This window comes from Cotesia typhae, unplaced genomic scaffold, assembly GCF_013202065.1.
Source record: "Cotesia typhae breed Kobodo isofemale line unplaced genomic scaffold, CoteBio_Ctyphae contig_122, whole genome shotgun sequence".
In the NCBI taxonomy this organism is placed as follows: domain Eukaryota; kingdom Metazoa; phylum Arthropoda; class Insecta; order Hymenoptera; family Braconidae; genus Cotesia; species Cotesia typhae.
Window position 1 is genome coordinate 361,810 of NW_027423714.1, and position 22,062 is coordinate 383,871.

A 22,062-nucleotide genomic window follows, 5' to 3' on the forward strand; every position below is an offset into this window, starting at 1 on the left:
ACTGAAGAGTTTCATTCAAAAATTTCTTAGTTTAAACATTTTTTTACTCAAGTCAAAGAGGATGTTCAAATTTAATTACTTGATTTTCAAGTAAATTTTTTTTGATGGACGAATTCAACAGTTTTTTTTCTGTATTCTTTAAGATTTTCTTTTACTTTCAATACTATTCCCAAAATCATTTTTTTTTTTTTTTTTTTTTTTTTTTTTAATTATCTTTTGCACTATAAAAAGTAAATTTAATTAGCCATGAAGCTCGTGTGGAAATTCGAAATTCGTTGTTATATAATTCACTGTCAACCCGATCTGACCAATTAAAATTAAATTACTTTCATATGATTACTACCGAATTGAAGCTACTAAAATTCAGTACTATTATCCTCCATCAATAAATCATGAGATTCATATAGTTAAATCCCAATCAATTGTAAAAACTCAAACTGAATATTTTAACCCAAATTACTTCTCTCCACATCCAAAACTTCTGAGCGCTAAAATTTTTTTTTTTCTCAAAAGAGTTTAAAACCGCATTTACATATTATAAACGTCTAGCCTTAGAACAGTGTGTGACGCTTTCACGCAGGTAAATTCTTCTGGGTAATCACAACTGGCGGCACATGACACAAAAGTATACACGCAGGTGGGCAGCTGCACGGTCAAGTTGTAGGATGGGATAACATGCGAAAGAGTGATGTGAGTAAGTGAGACCGAATAAATGGTACATTCTACATTCGTATACACTATAGAGTAATATTCCCTATAACAATAATAATAACAATAATAATAATAGAATATATAGCGAAACTGAGAGTAAGAGAGCTCGAGAGAGATTTTAGAGGGTGGTGCTCGAAGCAGCGTCAGTTGAGAGTGCGGATTGGACAGGCTACAGGCTGCATAGTTCCAACACGTTCTCAAAGACTTTTGCCGGTAGACGAGCCTACCCGAGTTCACCCGAATCAGCCCGAGTTTGTGGCAACGCGGCAATCGCTGAGTTAGGGTAATAGTTGCGTCGCGACCTCCGACGAGGGAGGTGTTTATGCTGTTTGTTTCTAATAATTATATTTTATTTTGAAATATTAAGCAACTGACGGATAATTACGGCTGTAATAATTGATACGAGAATTCGGAAGAAGTGTTATATTTATTACACTCTTCGGATGAAAATTAATTTTATTTAAGAAGATGATGCCGAAGCGGTACAGTGTTTTTTTGTATACATCATAAAGTGACGCTAGTATTATTATCATTCTGAATAATATTATATATATTGGGTGTGCTGCTATACGAGAAATTAAACAGATGTGACGTCGTGTATAATCGGTTAGGGGAATTTTTTTATTTAATTTAGTTTTACGAATACGTGTTGCAATTTTTCGATAAAGTCACCGTGACGAGTGACTGTAAATGAGTTTGTGGGTTTTAAGTTATTTCTGTGAATGTTTAAGTAAATAAATATAAAAGTGTATTTTAGTTTTTTAATGCTCTAAGTCTTTCCTGTTTCTGTTCTCACAGTATCGTTTTTCAAGATTTACACAGTGACGCAATTGCATCGAAAGTAATAAGAAAAAAATATAAAAACAACCTATGCTATAATATATCTGATAGATATAGATATAAGAAGAGGGACGCGCTGTGTAATTACCCTTGGAAGGTTGTGTTCAGAGTAAATAACAAAAAATAGTTCAAACATCTGTGATGATAAAACGCTGTTGAGTGAAAAAAACGTCATTGTATGTTTATGAAATACTTTTGTTTAATGAATGTCAAAATTGCCGATGTCTGAATAGTACGATAGTTTTTAGTTTTTGTAAACTAATTATTTGTTGGAGAAAAATTTTTTTTTGGAGTACGAAATTTTGAATGACTCTGAAATTAATTGATTAAGTATCTGATAATTTTTTACAGCTTCATAACTACTTTGTTTTTATGAATAAGTACAGTCAAAAAATTTATGACAGTAAAGTTAGCTGTCACTTGACAATTTGTTTATTTTCTTTGACAAAAAAATTTGTTCTAAAAAATAAAATTTTTATTTATTAAAATTTCTACAAGTACATTTTTTTAATAATTTTTCTTTGCTACAATTTATTTGTTAAAGAAAATTTAAAAAATTGTAGAATAAAAGTTAAATTTAATGTCATAAAAATTTTACCGGTAAAAATTAAAAAAATAAGTGTAAATAATGAAAAATACTTTTTTTAATAATTGATTTAATATCAAAATTGTCAGATATCTGCAGATTCCAGTGTCATAATTTCGTTTTCATGCAATTAATTTAAATCAGATAATTTTTGAAGCAACAAATTGTTATAGAAAATATTTAAGAAAAAATTTGACAGCTCGGAATTTCGGAAAGTCATAAGTACAAATTTTTTTTAGTACTCATTTATTTATTGAAACAAATTCAAGAGTGATTAAGGGTCTGCGGATTTTTATATCGTGAAATTTTTTGTTTTTAGTTTGACTTTTGCAAAAAAGTGATTTTTTAAAAGATTTATTCTTGACTAATGATATTCTTACAAATTTACACTGATTAATTTTATACTTTAATCAGCAACACGTAACTGTGGTTTCAGTTGGAAATAAATTAGTTCTATAAAAATTTTTTTGATAAATGCATTCATATTTTCTTAAAATTTCTCCTAGTGGAATTTTCTTTATAATTTAATTTGTTTGAAAAATTCTAAAAATTTTCAGATATTTTTCAATTTCAGTGTCATTAATTGAATGATTATCAAAAAATTTAATACAAATATTAAATAATGTTTAATTTTTCTAAACATTTAAATTATTTTATCGAAAAAAAATTTAATCAAAACATATTTCAACATCATAAAAAGAATATAAAAAATTACTTTGATTAAGAAAATGAAAAAATATATGCATATACTTAAACATTAATTGTAATTAAAATCTAAAATTTTTCTGCCAATAAATAATTTTTTTCATGAATAAAATTGAAAACTGTCAGACGTCCGCTGTTTTGAGTGTCATTATATAGAACATAAAATAAAAAATTTGTGTCTTTTTATTCTAGAATTCTGTTCCTGGAAAATAGTCAGTGTGAAATTCAAGTATAAACTTTTAGTTGTCTGAGGATTTTGTTATTATTTTATTTCTCTACCTGGGCCCGGCCGCTGTAAAGCTGAGTGTACTTGGTAACATCTCTGAGCAATAGCATTTTACTTTACAACTGTAAGGTATTATAGTAGTAAAAGGAATTCCTTTGTCCTCTGGTGGCATTGAACGCTCTACTACAGAGGACGTGAGTGTGTTAGTTAGCCTGAAGTTTCTATACTAGGCTGTACAGTAACTGGTGATGCTGGTGATGTTGCTGCTGGAGGCAAAACCGCTGAAACACAACTAAACGCATTTCTTGTGTATTGGAGCCAACTGGTGATTGTCCGTCTGTAAACCGCAAGGGCAACAACCACCGTCGTAACGACTCCCATCATCACTACCTCGATAAACACGAGGCCAAGGATTCAAGGTCACCGATCCGGGCACTAAGGGTCAGTCTACTGTCGTCGCCCTTGTACTTTATATTGTGCTTTTGTTTGTTAAGCATATTTTATATGTACACAGGATTTTTTTTATAAACACTACACTAGTACTATTATTAATAAAAGATAAATCTTTATCACGTCCAGGTGATACTCGGAGGATTTAAAGTGACAAGTAAACAGTGAAAATAATATATAACACCGTTAGAGTGGTTATCGTCTGAATTTGTGAATTTTAACGCATTATATACGTATATTTTATTATTTGGAATACAAATCACGTGGGATACAAACAACGAGGAAAAATGCAACGAGGATCATTCACCAAAGCTGGGATGGTAGTTGTGAGAGCAGCTGTCCTAGCAGCTGTTTTTATCCAACTTTTGGGACCTAGTAAGGCCACGAGGCCCGCTGGTTCTCATCCGGGACATGCTTATTTCGAACAACCTTGCTGCGGACACTCGCATTTGCGGCATCACAAAGGTACTTTTTACATTTATATTATTATTACTACTAACTACAGTTGGACTATTTTTATTACATCTACCTTCAAAAAGAGGCGGGAGTTGAAATAGTAATGTCATCATTTGTAGCTCGAAAGTTTTTTTTATCTTTTTCCTTTGAATGTAGCAAGCATTTTGAAATTATTGAAGCATCATCATAAACTAGTAAAATGTTGAAAAATATATGATAAAAACTTCACTTTTAGAAAATTAAAATATCAGTATGTGCAATTTTTTTAATTAATCATGATACATCAAATGCTTATTAATATTAAATGGAAAATTGAAAATTGTGATAATTCATAAGCTCTTAATCATTAAAAGTAGAAAAGTAATTAAATTTGGGACAATAAAACAAATTTTAATTAATTTTTCCTACGATGGTTAGTATTTGCAAAATTTATGAAAAACCTGTTAAGCTCGGTTTGCTGATTATTTTTGAGTGCTTTTTTTTTATAGGAAATTACAAATTATATGTTTGCTACATTCACATTCATAGTTTGTCGTCAAAATCCAATCACCATTGCTATATTACATAGTTCGATTTTATAAACATAGAACTTACTTATCTTTTATTGTAAAAAAAATCAATCTAAAGAGGAAGAAAGTGTATTCTTTAATCATATGAGAAGCATACGTGCAGGGTAATGTCATTCTGTAAAAAGTGTCTCAGAACTAGGGTTTGCAAATAATTTTGTCTATGAAACTTTCCGAAAAAAAAAAGCTCGGTATGGTAAAATATGTTAAGATTATTTAATTATCTATCTATTCACGATAAGAAGAAGTGAGTAGTTTTATTATTTTGAGAAAAAATTGATAAATATTCTTAGCCCTTAGACGACAATTATAATGTGTTAATTAGTTACGAATTCTCAATTAGCTGCTTGTTATAGGTAGTTTGAGTTCTACAGAACATGTCAATAATAAAATATGACCTTTATAAATTTAACTGGCTGATTAATATAATTGAACACATTTTTATTTAGATTTTTGTTGATTTCTTTCTAAAGAAACTTGGTATTTTTCTAGAGAAATCTAAAGTTATCAGTAATTTTTCAGCCAAAATGTAGCTTTTTACTGCGTTGAATATCATTAAAATTAACATTTAACACACTATTCACGTCATTTTTTTCTTCCATTCTATAAAATTGCAGAACTTACTACCTCATAATTAACTAAACATTAATTTGATAAAAATTAAAAAATTCACGTTGTTGAAATTGTTAGTAAGTTCTAAATACCAAAATATTTAAAGATTAAAATAACCTGATGAAAGATATTAAAAGTGGTGTTACTATAAAGAAGGGTAAGTCAGCAAGTACAATTCTCAGGTATACTCTAAAATATAGAAAGCTCTAATGTACAAAAGAGAGTCTAGAGGTTTTTCCGGTGGTTGAAATGTACCTCTGTCAATCATTAAAAAGAAAACGTACCAAAAAGGTAAAAATAATAATAATGAAAAGATGGAAAAAAATTTTACGAACTGGGTTCTAAAAGCCCGTTAACGTACATCACAAATATTATCTCAGTGGCCCTTGCCACGCGATATTACCGGAGGGCTTAGGACGCCGGCACTGACTTCATTACGTACCAAGGGACTAGACTATAGTATGCATATATACTTATATATGTATATAAACATGTATGGAAGAGAGAGGGCCGTATGGAATGTGGAATGGTTGGTCTTCTTGTCTGGTGGTATAGAGACTATATCAAACCCAGTATAGAGCCAGTCCAGAGAGTTATTCGCCGCCGCGTGTGTTCTCGTGCGTGCTAGCAGGCGTTTCATGGTATTGATGCGAAACGCTCCTACGTGAGCGTGTAATCCCATGTGGATTATGTATTTGATACGTGCAGATGAGTAACCACAAGTTTTTGTATACTCAATATCTATCCATATATATATAATGGCAAGTGTGCAAATTTGAATGTATTAAAAGTTACGATTAGATTAATTTAAGTTTAATATCTTTATTTCACTCCTGTTATTGTTTTTATTATTTTTTTTTTTAATTTTTATCAGTGCTCGAGTATTATTATGTATCCAACGACGAGCGAACTCGTTTCTATTTTTATTTAATGGATTATTATGTATTTGTTATCTTGTAATAAAAGTTGTGTTATAACAGAAATAGATTTTTATATTTGAATATATTATAGCGTTGCATTTATATCATGTTAAATACATAATGTGATGATAATAGCGAGAAATATCTTGATTACATATCTTAACGCAGAGTGGATACGGGTTGATAAATGTAATCATAACATACAGGTTTGCGGTTCTCCACTTTATATATGTGTATAATATCTCTTACCATGATTATGCGATTCTTTGTGGTATGTCTCTGAATTAGCGATAGTGAAGACGCTATTAGAAAGCTGTTTCAATAGTTTGAGAATTTACCAGACGATCCTGAGAGAGTATATGTATTTACTGTGCGATACTATCTCTGTGCAATCCTTCCTTATCGAGTTTCTAGTAACTAACCAAACGGATATTAATTCCAATGTGCTTCTCTTTAGTTGATCCGTTAATCAAATTTACCCAATGCTATAAATTTTCGTGTATTTCTCTCCAAGTATGATGATTTGTATGTGTTTGTTGTGTGCTAATACCTAAGTGTATGAATATACATCGAGATATCGACTGCTTAAACATTAGCACTGCTGAGTTATTTTTCCTTTATTAATTGAAATCCTCACATAGAGATATTTCCTGAATTAATTATCGTTTTTCATGAATAAAATATTATTAAATGGAGTAAATTTGTCAAAAAATTTATGAATTTATGGACTCAGTTGTGGGATTTATGTCTACGATATTACTAAAAAAAATAAATTTAAGAAACCGTAATATTAACGGCATATTGCGACAGAATTAGAAAAATGATTCTCATATTTCATGAAAATGGATATTGAATATATGTAAAAACAGTTTGCATCGACAAATGGCGGTGAAGTTCATATTATGACAACCCTTCGGATAGGTTATTCGAGAATGATTTTGATACTGTAATAACGATTCCAAAAGTACACTAATGTAGTTTATATTATATGGTAGAAACTATCTTTATGTTTAATGAGAATTGTATCACAAAGGCAGAAAATAAAGACAAATATCAGAATGATACGTTTAATTGATAAATAGAAACTGTTAGTCAATTACATGCACTCATCATCATCGTCTTTATCGTCATCATTACCAATATGATGCCCGCCTGTTTCCATATTACTTGTATAAACAGTTGGCAACTATCATATATACCTTGGGCGCATAATAATCCAAATGCGTACTACCTTGATCAACATGAATCGATATACTTACTTCTAATCATGAAAATTGACAAAAGAAGAGAAAATGAGTTTGACTTAAAAATAGCTAATAAGACGTTTGAAAAGAAGCAATTATTATTTATTAATGAATGCAGCACAACACATGATTATTGATGAGTTGAAAATACACGTTTCAAGCAACGTTTTTTATTCGTTGTCCAAGAAGGATCAGGAAGATGTGCAGTAAAGTTATCAATTAACCTAGTTCTCAGTGACGGAAGAAATTAACTTTGGATTGGTTGTGTCAAGAGAAATAAAAAGTTTTTCTATCTTGAAATAAAACTGCTTTTTTATTGACTAGTTAACCGACACATAGCCCAGATCTTCGGTTTTATTATAGATATTCTCTGTTGAATTTATCGAATGAATTATGTTATATATCATTTTCACTCGAAAAAATGAGAACTAAAATTACAAGAAATGCAAATGTATATAAATAATTATAAAGATAAGATTGATGAAAAGTTCCATTAGCGGTGAAGTATATGCGAAATATAAAAGATGAAAATTTGCTTAAATATACTAAGTAGAACAAAAAAAAAATACGAGCTAGTGCTTTTTTTTCATCTCCAGGTCGGGGTAAATGTCTTAAGAATTTTTCGAGATTAAAAGCTCCTCGAGAGGCCATTCGCTACTTGCTTTTTTCCAATGAGACTCTGTAATGAATGACGACATTGCGCTCTTACACATGGAAGAACGCTTCTCATTCACTCGTGAATTTAAAGGTGATGACTTCATGAGAAGAGAGATTCGTAACAACTTGATATACGCTCTGTTTTTTGACCGACAATATCATAGATTTCTTTTTGTTTGAAAACGTCTATGAGTTATAGTATAGCGATAATTACTTAAATTATCTTAATAATATACATTATCAAATAAATCAATTAATGATTTTTTTAATCATAAAGTTTTCCTTTGTAAGATTTTTGCTCTATAAATTCCAACTGGCTAAAGTTCTTTAATGTCTTTCTTATTTTAGTTAATTTTAATTAGAATTATTATTAGTGCTTTTTCTACGATCTTGCTCTACTTTCTATTGGTTTAAGCTGCATCACGTTTTTTTTTATTCTTCTTCTTACACCATAAAGTTTTGTTCTGAGTTTTCGAGAAAAAAAAACGTTACGACAATTTTCCTGGCTCCTGAGGCAACAAAAACGACCTCAGCCAGTTTTGTAAGCTTTGTCTATCTATAGAAGAGCAAGCTTACTGCTATTACTATCGGGCGGTATACGACAGACTACGACCGCACGAAGACATAACAGCAATACCTGTCACAATTTATTCCACTGTATTATTACTTAATAAATTTAACACGTCTGCACCTGTTGAGATTGATTTTAACTTAAATAAAATTATGGTCCCGTATTTAACGTGAAGATGTCTGCACTGATAAAAAATTGACTTGACTCAAGAGCCAAACTCTTGAACCAAGAATTCCATTTTGAAGAAAATCATTTCCTTGAGTCAAGAGAAGAAATTCTTGAGCTAAGAAATTATTCTTGGTCTAAGAAAATTTTCTTGTTTCAAGAATTTCTTCTCTTGACTCAAGAAAATGATTTTCTTCAAAATGTAATTCTTGGTTCAAGAGTTTGGCTCTTGAGTCAAGTCAATTTTTTTATCAGTGTATGTTTATCTCAATTTACTGCTAAAAAATATTACTTCTTTATGTGATTAAATGCTGTAAAGTTTGATTATACTGTAATGATGCCAAAGAAAAGCAAAGAAAAACTGAAAAAGTTCAAGTAATAAACCATCGAGCAAATAGATATGCGCAGATATCCTTATGAGATATGGCACTCTCATTTTAGTCATAAATGTTTGTCTTTTTCTTGACGTTTTTTATTTTTTGTCGTAATGATTTTTTTGTTTCTTTCCATATTTGTTCTTTATAAAAACAGTTTGTTGTCAACATGTAAACGTACATCGCAACATCACGTCAGGAGCTCGGAACAACGAGTATTCCGTGAAGAAAAAGAAATATGATGGTAGAACAATAGTGAAAGAAAATGAACAATATTTCGTAATATATTTTACAAAGATTGTAGTGATGAATATGATTAATTATCTTAAATTTTTTCAAACAATGAAATTGTCCACATTTATTTTCCTATAAAAAAAAATTATAATTATAATACTTCAATCATAGTGATATATCAGCATTTGGATTAAATTTTGAATGTGAAAACCAATTAGGCATAAGATAGAAGTAAATATAGTATCATTATTTTTCGTACCAACTCATAAATTAATCTATGCAGTTTGCGGTTCCCCGCATTTGTTGAAGCATCTGATATTTGCACAGATGTAGGAGTAAAACCCGGAACGAAGAAGAGAGAAAAAGAAAGAGCGAAATGAGCACGTGTCTCTATTTATGAATTATGATCAAACAACCTAGTCTCCAGCTAATAATTTTCTTTGTATATTGAAGCGCGTGTGCCTTATCCCGTCATTTACTTATCATTACTTTTATACAAAAGTAATTTAAAAATTTTCACGCATATTCTCATACAAAGAATCGCATTCGTGTGTGATTTTGCAATAATAATTTTTTTTCTATCAAGATGTCGATAATACCGATGTCATTCGGTCCCTTTGACATTTTGCTTTATCGTTATGAAAGTTCTTCACTCTCATACTCACTGTTAAGCAAGGAAGGAAAAAGGCGTTTGTGAGCGTAGTAGGAAATTGAATTTGGTTTTATCTAAAATGGTCGATATGAACGAAGGAAAAGACTAGTAAGGAAAAAATGATGCTTACCAGACTAAACTTTCTTAGAGAGGAAAGCAAAAAATAAATAAATAAAGTATCACTATCAACTGTAAGATAAATCGATATAATACGAATGGTATATTGAAGTGTTATATACATTGCCTAGTCGTTTCTGGATATACATATTGTGTTCATACACACATTCGTTTATTAAACACTTTAGATAAGATATCAATAATATCATTCTACAATGACGCTATACCTTTACCAACCAGAATAATTCAGGGAAAACTATCTCACAAATTTAATGTGCTATTGAATTAATAATCAAGGACAGTCTGGTATGCAATAAATCAATACATTGCTTTTCTGAGACCTCCCACACAATGAGATGGGCTCAAATCCAGACTGACGTTTTACGTAAAGGTGGAGAAAAATAATAAAAAAAAAAAAGATATTATGACTGTTGTCTATGGAGGTAATAGTCGACATAGAGGCGGGTTAATGCTTTGTAATGGTCGACCGAGGGAGTTGCTCAGCATCGTCCCCTTTTAACGACCTGTACCGGGCGTAACACGACCGCATGGCCCTATCAAATCCGATACCATGTACAACTGGTGCAGGGAACACACTGTTCGCGAGGCCACGAAGCCCATGTAAGCCCTATATATTCTGTTCGTTGGTTCGACAAAGTTCCACACTCGAATGCGTACCTATACTCGTATAAGGCTTGTTTGACATCCCTATTCAGTTTGAATATTAATGTTTCCGACTACAGTTTCACGTTACTTGTAGTATTACTTAAAAACAGTAAATTAAAATGAATGATTCGATTTTTCAAAGGGCGATAATATCCTACCTGAATTGTGGTAAATAAGTAAGTGTGAGAATAGTAATTCACCTCTTCCGGAAGTAAACGATTTTTTTGACACTCACCCTAACTACACTTTTGTCAAAGTGAAACTTGAGACATTGTCGAGTGGTTTAGATACGAATATAACAGTACAGTCTAAGTAACTCTATAGTGACTTATTGTTTTTGTCACGTTGTTGTTGTTATTATTATACCCGTATGTACTTGGACAAAACTTAGTTTGATCTTCTGTTATACTTTTGTATCTATTCTAAAGTCTCCAGAACTGAGCAGCAGCAGCAGCAGCAGCAGCAGCAGCAGCAGCAGCAGCAGCAGCAGTCCTCTACTTATACATGTATATAAGCAAGTAAAATTTTCCGAGGTTGAGAAGGCCATTGTGACCCCGCATTCCTTAATTGTTTCCTAACAAGAGAAGTTGCCACTTGGCACCATTTGCTTTGGCGTCTCTTGTGTCAAGGCTTTCATCCTCCCTTAGGACCCAAACTCACACCACCATTATCTTTTACCTATACATGCAAGTTGTGCCCAGCACGCTCAGCCGTAGTACAAAGTGATTAGTCTCGTAATACTTCCTCGTATAAAGTGCAGCGTGTACAAGCTTTTGGAAGTAGTTGGTGGTGGTGTCGCTAAAGCCGTCCAGGTTGCAGCTACACTTTGAGCCTCCGACGGGAATTTCTGCGTGCCGTTATTTTCCTGTAAGTGTTCTGGGTTGTGTGTCTGCCTCTTCTATTGGTAATATTATATGTGTAGCAAAGTTTAACACTCTAGGTACATCCTATATCTGTAAATATGTACTACAAAATATCAAACTATAGACAATATATTGTGGGTGGGTGGGTTTATATACGGTTAACGCGCTCAGTAAAACCTTGACAAAACCACTCACTGCAGATGTTCCTCTATCCAGGAATTATGCATGCATGCTTTCACCAAAGCCTTCCGAACTTCCGGCGTTCGACTATCGGATCTGGTTTACGGACAACTATTCTCTCGGACCATCGACACGGTTTAGGTTTTATCTCATTTTGCTTATTCGCTGTATATTATTCTCTCTTTACATACTCATTCCCTTTATGCCGACTGTTCAATATATATATATAGATATATATATATATATGCGTACAGCTTTAATACTATTGTTTTCTGTCTTTATTTATGTACTGACTCATTCATTCACTTTTTTCATTCTTTCTTTCTTGGCGATTATCTAGCTAAACGGCAACGATCGTGAGAATAATTCCCGACGTTTTCAAACTGAAATGCCAAGTTATTTCGACTAAATTCTGGATTATCCTATACTTATACACTAAGCTTGTGTATTCACTGAAGCTTATAAACACACGTGGATTAGCGTTATAGTAATACAAATTTTTAACTTTTTTATTTTGGCAGAACCGAAACAGCTCACTTATATCTATTTCACAAAGCTTTATAAATGTAAAAAAATTAATAGCAAGTATGGGAGGAACTATTTCTAAAAAATGAAAAGAAAAAAAATGTTGGTTGCAATAAATTGTCGCTTCAATTATACGCTAAGATGGTATTAATTAAGTCATGCAAGCTAACATGCATATACATCTACATTTTATGAATGTCTTCAATTCCAGGCAGTTAATACATAGGACTGGTTGACTCTTGTTTTACACTCCTAGTAGATCTCATTCCGGTGTATTGTAAAGGTTACACTTCTATACAACTGGTGACAAAATAACCAGGTACAAATAACGAGTGCACAAATAAATAAATTTAAAATAACCTTGTCTAAATAAACTTGACGAAATAACGAGAAAAAAAGCACATGGATAAAAATAACAGTTTTTTTTATAAGTTTACTTGCTCTTTTGCCGTATAAATACTTGATTGCATATACGTACGTATGCAAATATATATACATATCTGGAAAGGTTCAAACAACACCATCATGCTAACTATTTTATTTAGTTTATTGTTTGCACTTGAAGTTTGAGTGGAATCACACATGTTTATAAACACTGTTAATTTTGATAACTTTAATAAACCTTTGCAGTGTAAGTTTTAATAAATTGAAAAAGTTATTAATAAAGCGCAAATGTTTGGTAGGTAAATAACAGAGGGATTTCAATCAAAAGAATACTAAGAGAGATACAGTTATCGATAACAGAACTAAAGTCAGTGGAAATTATTAAACGCACTGTTGGAAAGTTGAAAGAATAACAATAAATGGAACAAAGAAAAGACTTAATAGCTAGAAGAGCTACGAATAAGAGTTAATGAAGAAAGCGCGCATATATAGCCAGAAAAGTAGTTTGATTATTCGGAGATTACTTCGTTTTCTAGACTGTTTACAGTCAGTGATCATGGAACTATTTTGCTTGCGCCTCCGGTTAAATACTTGCTTTTTTTCTTTTTCATCTTATTTCTTTACCCTCAAATTTGGTCTTTCTGATGCTAAGTTTTTACTAGTATCACAGGATACCAACCCTTTTCATGAAAAGTTGGGCTTACGAACCCGACGGTAAATAACAGATTTTAATTAAATTACAAATTATATTTCGGTATTCCCGGCAGGTGTATGCCGGTTTACGAGTCTTTGAGAGCCTTAGGATATAGGGATACGAGTTTAACTTATATATGTGCTGATGCATTATATTCATATATATATATATATATATATATATATATATATATATATATATATATATATATATATATATATATATTCAATTATAGCGAACTAGTGAATCCAGTGTATAAAATTCTACTGGGACTCTTCTACGGCAACAGCGACTCGATGTACGACGATATTTTCAGAGTAGTTATCCAACTATAGAAAAGTACTAGGCATCTGGTTTATATAGCTGCGTAAATATAATTAAATTGGCCAACCAAACTGCATACGCCACGTGCAGAGGGTGCTCGTTTCAAAAAAGAGTCATACCTTTGGGATTTACAACGTCAAAGTAGAGAAAGAGCTGTATGTCTGGTATATGAATAGTCCTTGTGTAATAAATGAAAAAGCAAAAATTTCTGTAATAGACTAGTAGCAGTTGTAAAGTATTTCAAGATTTTTCGTACTTTTTTTATTTTTGGTCTTACTATTGCTAACTTCCAGTAGTAAGTGGACTAAAGGAAGAAAAAAAATTAGAGAAAACTAGTACAAGAAAGTTTAAAACGTGAAAAATTGTAAAAGCGATGTAATCTGAGGGCAAAATCTGTTTTCTTGGTGAAATTTTTAAAAAGCTTTCTTCCTACAACTATACTAATATTTTTTCATTTTTTTCTTTTGCTGATGATAGTTATACTCTGGTGGCTAACAAAAGACTGAGTATTAGGACAGTAGCCTAAGAGAAACTCAGCTGAGAGAACAGAATTCACAACTTTATTAAAAGTTTCGCGTTAGTGCCGGTCTACATTCTACAGTTTGCCCAAATGTTGAAGCAGCGAAATTAAGATATCGTTTTGCCATTCAAAAAAATAACTTTTCCATCGTTTAAAGTGCGTGAGGGTATATTTTTTCGTTTACCTTCGTTCTGTGCTTTTAGGTCGACTGTATACTGTATATATATTTAAATTTACACGCTTGTTTATTTTATCTCAAGTATTAGTAAGCGAGAAAAACTTTTTTTAATGCATATTTATTTTTCGAGTTTTAATTTCTAGTTTGGATACATTTATACTAAAAAATATATTTTCCGTATTTTTTAATATGAAAGTTAAACAAAAAGTCATGTTGTAGGTTATAGTGCATATATATATATATATATATATATATATATATATATATATATATATATATATATATATATATATATATATATCTAAGGATGTTGAAAAGCAATTTCTTTATCGATTGAAAATTCAACAAAAAGCCGACTCTGAGGGTGGTTAGCACTCTTGATGCAAATACCTTCGATCTTACCACTTTTAATTTGCATTTTTCATTGAGATAAGATTAATTTAATCTTTTGTTTCAGTAAAATGGTTTTCGATCTTTAATTAACAGATGATCTAACCTTCCTTGTATAAGAATGTGTCGGAATAGTAATTCTGATGATAACAATAATAGTGATTATTATTATTGTTATTATTCTTCATATTATTGAGTATCCATTTCTATAATGTCATCATCACTTTTTCCAGCCGCTCAACTAGTGGTAAGAAATTCAATACATTTAATTTAAGCAATTATGTATTTAATTAAAAGTTTTCAGAAATGATCATTGACCAGATATTAAATTGAAAACTATCACAAGACAAGTTATTCGATTAACTCTCCACTTTAGCCTGGTTAAGCTCGCCATGACATCCGTTTAATCGAACCGAGCGGAGGCAAGAGTGCCATGAGATTTAACCTACAATCGTAGCTTCACCAGGTCGTTTGATAGTTGAGCTTATCGACTCTCGATATCGATTAAGTCGTTGTGCAAGCGTCGAATAAATTCGCCTCGACTAACCTATTTCCTCTTCCTCTTTTCCGCTCTCACTCATTCACTCATAGATCTTTTATTTTTTTTTTTTATTTTTATTCCTCAAGCTCCCTTCTCTTCACTCTTCACTCATTCTTGATCCACCAGGGCTGAACGTTCAAATTAAGGATCGGATTGATGTCGACTCTAATCAAACGTTCGTTTGCTCAAGCTATCGAATGTCGGAAATATATCGTGCGACTTTCATTCCACCGTAAATCCAATCCTTAACTATATACCCGCCAAGAAAACGACAAAATATCTGTTTTATTTGCTTTAATCAATTTCGGTTGTAACTTACTTTAAAATTATTAGTGAAACCCTTCAGAATCTTTCCAAAGAGGATCTGTCGTTCGTCTTTATTTAATTGAACGAAATTGGACGGAAGGAATTAAACATTATTGTATGTTTCCATTTATAGATTTACTGAATTAAAACACTTGACTTAAATAAATATTTTTCTCAAAATTTCACTCTTGCTCCGAGATATTCAGATCGAATTAATTCAAGAAAATGAAACTTGAGGATTACGAGAAAAAGTTATTCATTCAATATTCTTATCAATTCAACTAAGTACTCAACTACTTTCAAGGATGGTCACTTATACTTCACCCAACAATTTTTTTTCTCTTGTATTAAGGCATGTAGTAACAGTGATTCAAGATTACTAACTCGTTTGGAGAATATCCTCAATGCTCGGGTATTTATTATTTTCTATCTCATTAGTAATAAGTTTCCAAAATGTTTAAGAATGGGTTGAAGAAATATTTTTTTTTTTTTCGATTTTACAATAAAGAAACTTGTTAAACCAAGAATGTAAAATTTCAAATTTAAAAAACATGTTAATTATAAGAATTGATTTCTTGAAAGAAAACAAAAATATTTTTCATTTGAAAATTATATTTTTAATGAAAAACTTTTATTGTATTTTAGCTGCTGAATGGCACCTTTTTTCTTATTAAAAGTATTTCATTTGATTGAAATAGTTTTTTTTTTTTTTTTTTTCCAGTCTGAGTATGACCCAATACTCTCACATACAAATTGATGTATTAAGATAAGTAATGATTTGGTTAAAACTAGCGGTGTATGTAGCTGGAACAGCTTTTTGTGGTGATAGCATCGGTTGTTCACCGAATGAAATAGTGAAATGGCAAAAGCACAGAACGTTGTGTTATTGTGACATGGTGGTTCTTCGTGCAGCCGTTGGGCAAAAAGCGGACGCGTGACGCTCAGGCGTAACGATCGTTCTCGCCTGGCCAATCTATTTTCTCTGTTGGTACCTGCCGAGTGGATAAAACACGACGGAACATAGCGACGATGCTTTCTGTCTGTCTGTTACTACCTTCATTCTCTCCTATCTCGACACAGATACAATGAAAGATAACAGTGTGTATAGACCATTCACTGGAACTCAAACACAATAGTGAGAAATTTAACAATTATCTGTAGCGAAATTTCATACAACACCACTTGTAAACAAATTACTTCCTTTTTTCTTTATATCTCCATGAAATGTTAACCGTTCCCTTTCTAATGCATGGTCGCATCTAAATTATTTGCTTGGTTCTTTCATGCCTCATAGATACAAACTAACTGAGCATTTTATTTTAGATGAAGCTAAACCGACCAAATACGATGCACCAAAAATCTAAAGTAAAAAAACTTTTTAGGCCACCCTTTTTAACTGTAGTTTGGCTGGTTCTTACACAAGTGAGAATTAGGCGAAAATATTCTAAGGTGTTGAAATTTTTTTCTTCTACCTTCTCTAGTTTGTATCATAGTGTTTAGAGTTTCCGGGCTATAAGAGTGTAGAATAGAAGTAATAACTTTGCTGAGATAAGCCTCCGGAGCTCTACTTGCTGCAACACTGTGTAAGGAGAAGATGGTCGATGTGCGGTTTCTCGTTATATCTAAACCCTTCTTTGACGCTACTATTATTGTGAAGTTCTGTAGCAACTTGCTCCAAAGTTTAAAGCAACTGAAAATTTCCACAATTATTTCAAGCTGAATATTAATTATTAAAATAAAGTTTAAAAGAGATGGTGAGATCAAAAGCTGCTAATGATAGCAAATTATTAGTCTTTCGGTTTCGTTTAACCACGTTGTGGCTTATTGCATAAATATATTGGCCGTCTGGTAGACCAATGATGGTAGCTCGTTACTCATAAGTCTTAGCGTTTTAGTTTTTAAGATCCAGATTTCCAGAGCGGTGTGTGCGTTTGTGTGTAGTTTCTTATGCAAAGCACATACGGCCGGATGTATATACTTCTGTTGCCGAAAATAAACTGGCCTGAAAGATTAAATAGAGAGAAGACGGGTTAGGTGATCTTTTAATAAACTTGTTCACTCATAACTTGTGATTCATGTCACAAAACATGTTTCTTTAAATTATTATCACGTCCAAGCAATAACTTAATTGTCATGAAAACATCTATTTAATTTTGTTTTCAGTCACTAAAAAATAACCAGACGCTTACTGTTACTCATGTATTCAATGAATGTATACGTTTTAACTACCTCCACATGGACATATGCAACAAAAATAACGAAAAACTAAGAGTAAAAATCATTAATATAAAACATCTTCATTTTTTTGTCTACAAGACATTTTTACAAAATATTCAACTTCTTCTGAACAAAGTGGAGGATTAAAAAGCTAAGGAATAGTGATACATACGTAAATAGGTCAATTGGAATCTACAAAGCGGAAGAAGACGAGACAGAGAGTTAAGAAGGCACTTTGTCTGGAAGATAGTACTATGTTCTGTAGGATGTAGAGGTTACGGAGGAACTAGAGCAAAACGAATGAATCGCTCTGGGATTAGTTGAAATCCTCAGAGACTCACAGTGTGTCAATCGTACGGACAGCTGAGAAAATCAACTAGACGTAAGGAATTCGATACTCTCATTTCCATTATCTCGATGAAGCTTACAGTTACGTTACAGATGAGTAATAAGATTTAGCTAAGGGATATTTGTAATAAAATTTAATCAGCACGAGTTAATTGTTATTTGAGTATATTTTCTATAAAATATACCTTTTTAGATTAATGTCTGATAATTTTAGCCTATTTTAATATAATTAAATGTTTAAACTACATTACAATTTAAATATATTTAGTGCTTAAGATCATAGATTTTATTATCCAGCTACACAAAAGAATGTATAATTTCTTTGTTATTCATAGTGAAAATTACAAATTCGTGATTATATTTTATGGAAACTGTTCTTAAACAATGATTAACATGAAAATTTATGGTTTTCTCTTCATTACAAATATTTCTTAACTAAGAATTATAAACAGATATCCCTTATTATCCGTGAACATTTTACAGTAAGTGACTTGAAACATTTACTTTCACTAATGTTGATATGCAATATTTAAATTAGCGGTAATTATATGCAAGTGATATTTTATTTGATTATTATTACAACGGTTAAATAATAATCTTAATCAATTATGGTATTAATATCATTGGCTTGATTACATTTACAAATTAAGTAGAGCAAAAGTTTAGATTACTGTCTTTAAAGTTCAAAATTTATCAGTAATCTGATTTATTCATCACTTTTCAGGTCATGTACCGTTTATTTATTACTTTGTTACTTCAATATGTTATGATGATCTTGAATAATGGTTAACATAAAAATTCATCGATAATTTTCTGGTCATTGCAAATATTTGTTAGCTAGGCCTTGCTATCCATGGATAATTTATGTATTTACATGTTAGATTTTTGAAAAAAATAATTTTTTTCAAAACTACAGACTTTAAATTGGAGAAATGTCGATGCGAATTGCATTACAGAAGTGAAAAGACCTTTATAGGGGAAACAGATACTTCTGTAATGCAAACACTCTGGTTATGGTGCTTAAACAGTGGAATCTTTTGTACGCACGAGTGGTTTGGGTGGACATTCAAGTTACGTATTACACTGTGTGCCCACAGAGTTTGCATAAATATTCATCAAGCCTTCCACCCTGGAACTCGCCATTGAAGTTTATTTGGAAGAGAAAAGGCAATTCGGGTAGATATGAGAGTACTAATGAAGTTGTTGTCTTCTTGGGATCGGTGTACTAGACGAGATACCTTGAGTTTGACTTCTGGTCGATCCTTTCTCCTCCCTTTTCAGGTTCTCGGTATTTTCGTCAGTCTAGCGTTTCCTTAATCTTCCTGTTATCTTGGCCTTTAAATGACAGGGACTAAAATCGGTATATATATTCGGTATTATAGTGTACTGTTCACATGGCTAGTCGAATTGTTTGATGTCTTATTTACTGTAGTAAAATGTCAGATGTGTCATCCAAGTTTATTTGCGGTTCCCGGTTGATCTAAAGAGACACCAAAGTCTGGCCAAGAGAGATCGTGAGCAAAAGAGCCAAGAGAAAATAGGTGCCTCCTCGTCGTAAATTATCACCAACTCTCCAGCTTCGAGCTCTTAACTTTTTATTTTTTATTCTCATACTTTTTTCAGTTTTAAAAACTTTTTTATTTTATACCTCTCCTTTTTGTTCTCACTTTATCCTACTCAATTTTGCATCCTGGCTCATTCTGACTGCCAGCAGGTAGGCGGTTCGCTGTGAATCGACGAGTTTCTGCGGTTAAGGTTACGTACCATCAAGAGAATTCACCATGTCGACGCCTGATGTCTGATTCATGTGTTAAATTCTCTTGATAAATTTAACGATAAGATAGATTAAACTCTTCGATATTTCATTCTACATTTAGTAGTAACACCATTGCTATCTGTATTCTGATTAATTAGAAGATTTAAATGTATATTCTTCCATCAATTAATATAAATTATCCTTTTAATTATAATGTTTGAATTTTTTATCCTTTTATACATTCTCAATTTCATAAAAATTTTGGTTTTTGTAAACTAGAAGCTAAAACTTTATTTTTATTTCGTTTTTCGATAAAAAAAATGTTACGATCGTATTAATCATATAAATATCAGCGATGCAACCAATTTCATGTACGATAAAAAACTTTATGATATGCCGTAAAAAACATGCGTTGGTAATATCGTTCCGCCTAGTTACACAACCAAAATCTTTTGTGATGTTATTGAATGCACCAGTAAAATATATGTATTAATACGTAAACATTCAGGTCCAGTAGAAAATTGTTACCATTTATGAAGTTGTTATATAAAATTCCTTTTCTTTACTCAATATAAATTTGATTGCTTATGATGTAACTTTTTTTTTTACATAAGCTTGCCGCTTGAAAAATTTTCGGAAATTAAGTCAACGAAATTTTGAATCATAAATTTGATATGAAATTCGGATTTTGAAACAAATGTAATAATATAAAATTAATTTAATAAAGCTATTCTAATTTTATTATACATATGTAGAAAAAAAAGCCAAACGCCATTTTTTTTTTTATATTTTAAGTGCAGATTTTATTATTTTCAAATAAATTAAATTATAGAAAAAAAATTTTTTCACGTTTTTAAAAATAATTTTTAAATTTACCACTTAATCGATTCAAAACTTTGTAAAATTTTTTTTTTTTTTCCTTGCATTTGATACCGTCAAGTTATTTCCAAATTTTTCTATTATCAACTCCAGCAGCAGCAATCAAAAATATTCCTCAAACACTTGCATGCCCAATAAATTTTTAATTTCCAATTGTGATAGTAATAACAATTATTTATAATTGCGGTTTTAAATTTTCCACCAGAATAATTGGTAGACATTAATCTGTATGATTAATGAATTTAACGACTTTTGGGAGATTACATTGAGCACTATTATTCGAGCATTTCGGTGTGACTAAATGGCAATTGTAATTGGCTCGTTCGGCAGCAGGTGTTGGCTATATTCTCTGCAATAACATGATATCAAATGTCACAAGACCTTTAATACGATATTTACGATGACATCGGTAAGTTAAATTCAATGGACGCTGTTTCTCTGCAGGTCGTTGCTACTAACTTGAGCAGCTTAAGGTTGCTTCTCTCCTCATCTGCCTTGTTCCTTATGTAGTTTAAGGTAAACTAATAGTTACTTATGCATATTGAACTTTATAGACCATCTAGCAATATCTTGCTTGACTATATACATTATTACAGCTACTTCCGTAAAGTGTTAAGATGGATATTCAAATTCAATCCATTCAGCTCTTTACTCAAACGTTGATTTGATTTCTTAGCATGTATATTCAGGAGTATGCCATGGAAAGTCAGTTACCAATGAACATGTATCAATGTTAAGCTAAGCGCTAAGGTATTCTTTACATTATGCATAGATCACTCTGAAGTCGAGCACAAGGATCATATGAAACTATGAAATCGAGCTAAAGACCAAATACACAGTAGAGCTGAGGCAGTACATTATTTAATGTATAAATAACACTTTCCGTTCTATTCAGTGTCTTAGCTTTGAACAATTAATCTTGATCTTATCCCGAGTGCTCTCACTCACGTTCACAAAATTCTGATCCAACTACCTTGGAATCCCGATTGGATCACGATAAAAAAACCACCGAGACTCTTGCCGAACAAACCTCAATCAGTTCTGGAAGTTCGTGCGGGTTGGCAACTTACTAACTGATTTTCTCCTTCTTTCGTTTGCTGTGACGAACATTCGGAATCTTAATGTCTTTTCACGACGTATTTTCCTATCTTTTGGTAAAACAATTACGTTATTTTTTTTTTTTTTTTTTTTTTTATCATGTTAAT

At 31.6% G+C, this 22,062-nt stretch overlaps 1 protein-coding gene across 2 annotated transcripts in view; it reads left to right on the plus strand.

The window, feature by feature from the left end:
• Nucleotides 1–1,013: 1,013 nt before the first annotated feature.
• The window catches only part of Sema2a (Semaphorin 2a), a 122,601-nt gene continuing 101,552 nt past the window's right edge, over nucleotides 1,014–22,062 (plus strand). Inside the window, exons 1-2 of one of the 2 annotated variants that reach the window (XM_074251437.1) lie at nucleotides 1,014–1,783; nucleotides 3,035–3,983. In XM_074251437.1, coding sequence (XP_074107538.1) covers nucleotides 3,806–3,983 — 178 coding nt within the window. In that variant the 5' untranslated portion in view covers nucleotides 1,014–1,783; nucleotides 3,035–3,805. The remainder of the gene's footprint in view (nucleotides 1,784–3,034; nucleotides 3,984–22,062) is intronic. The other variant, XM_074251430.1, reaches the window with a different exon arrangement.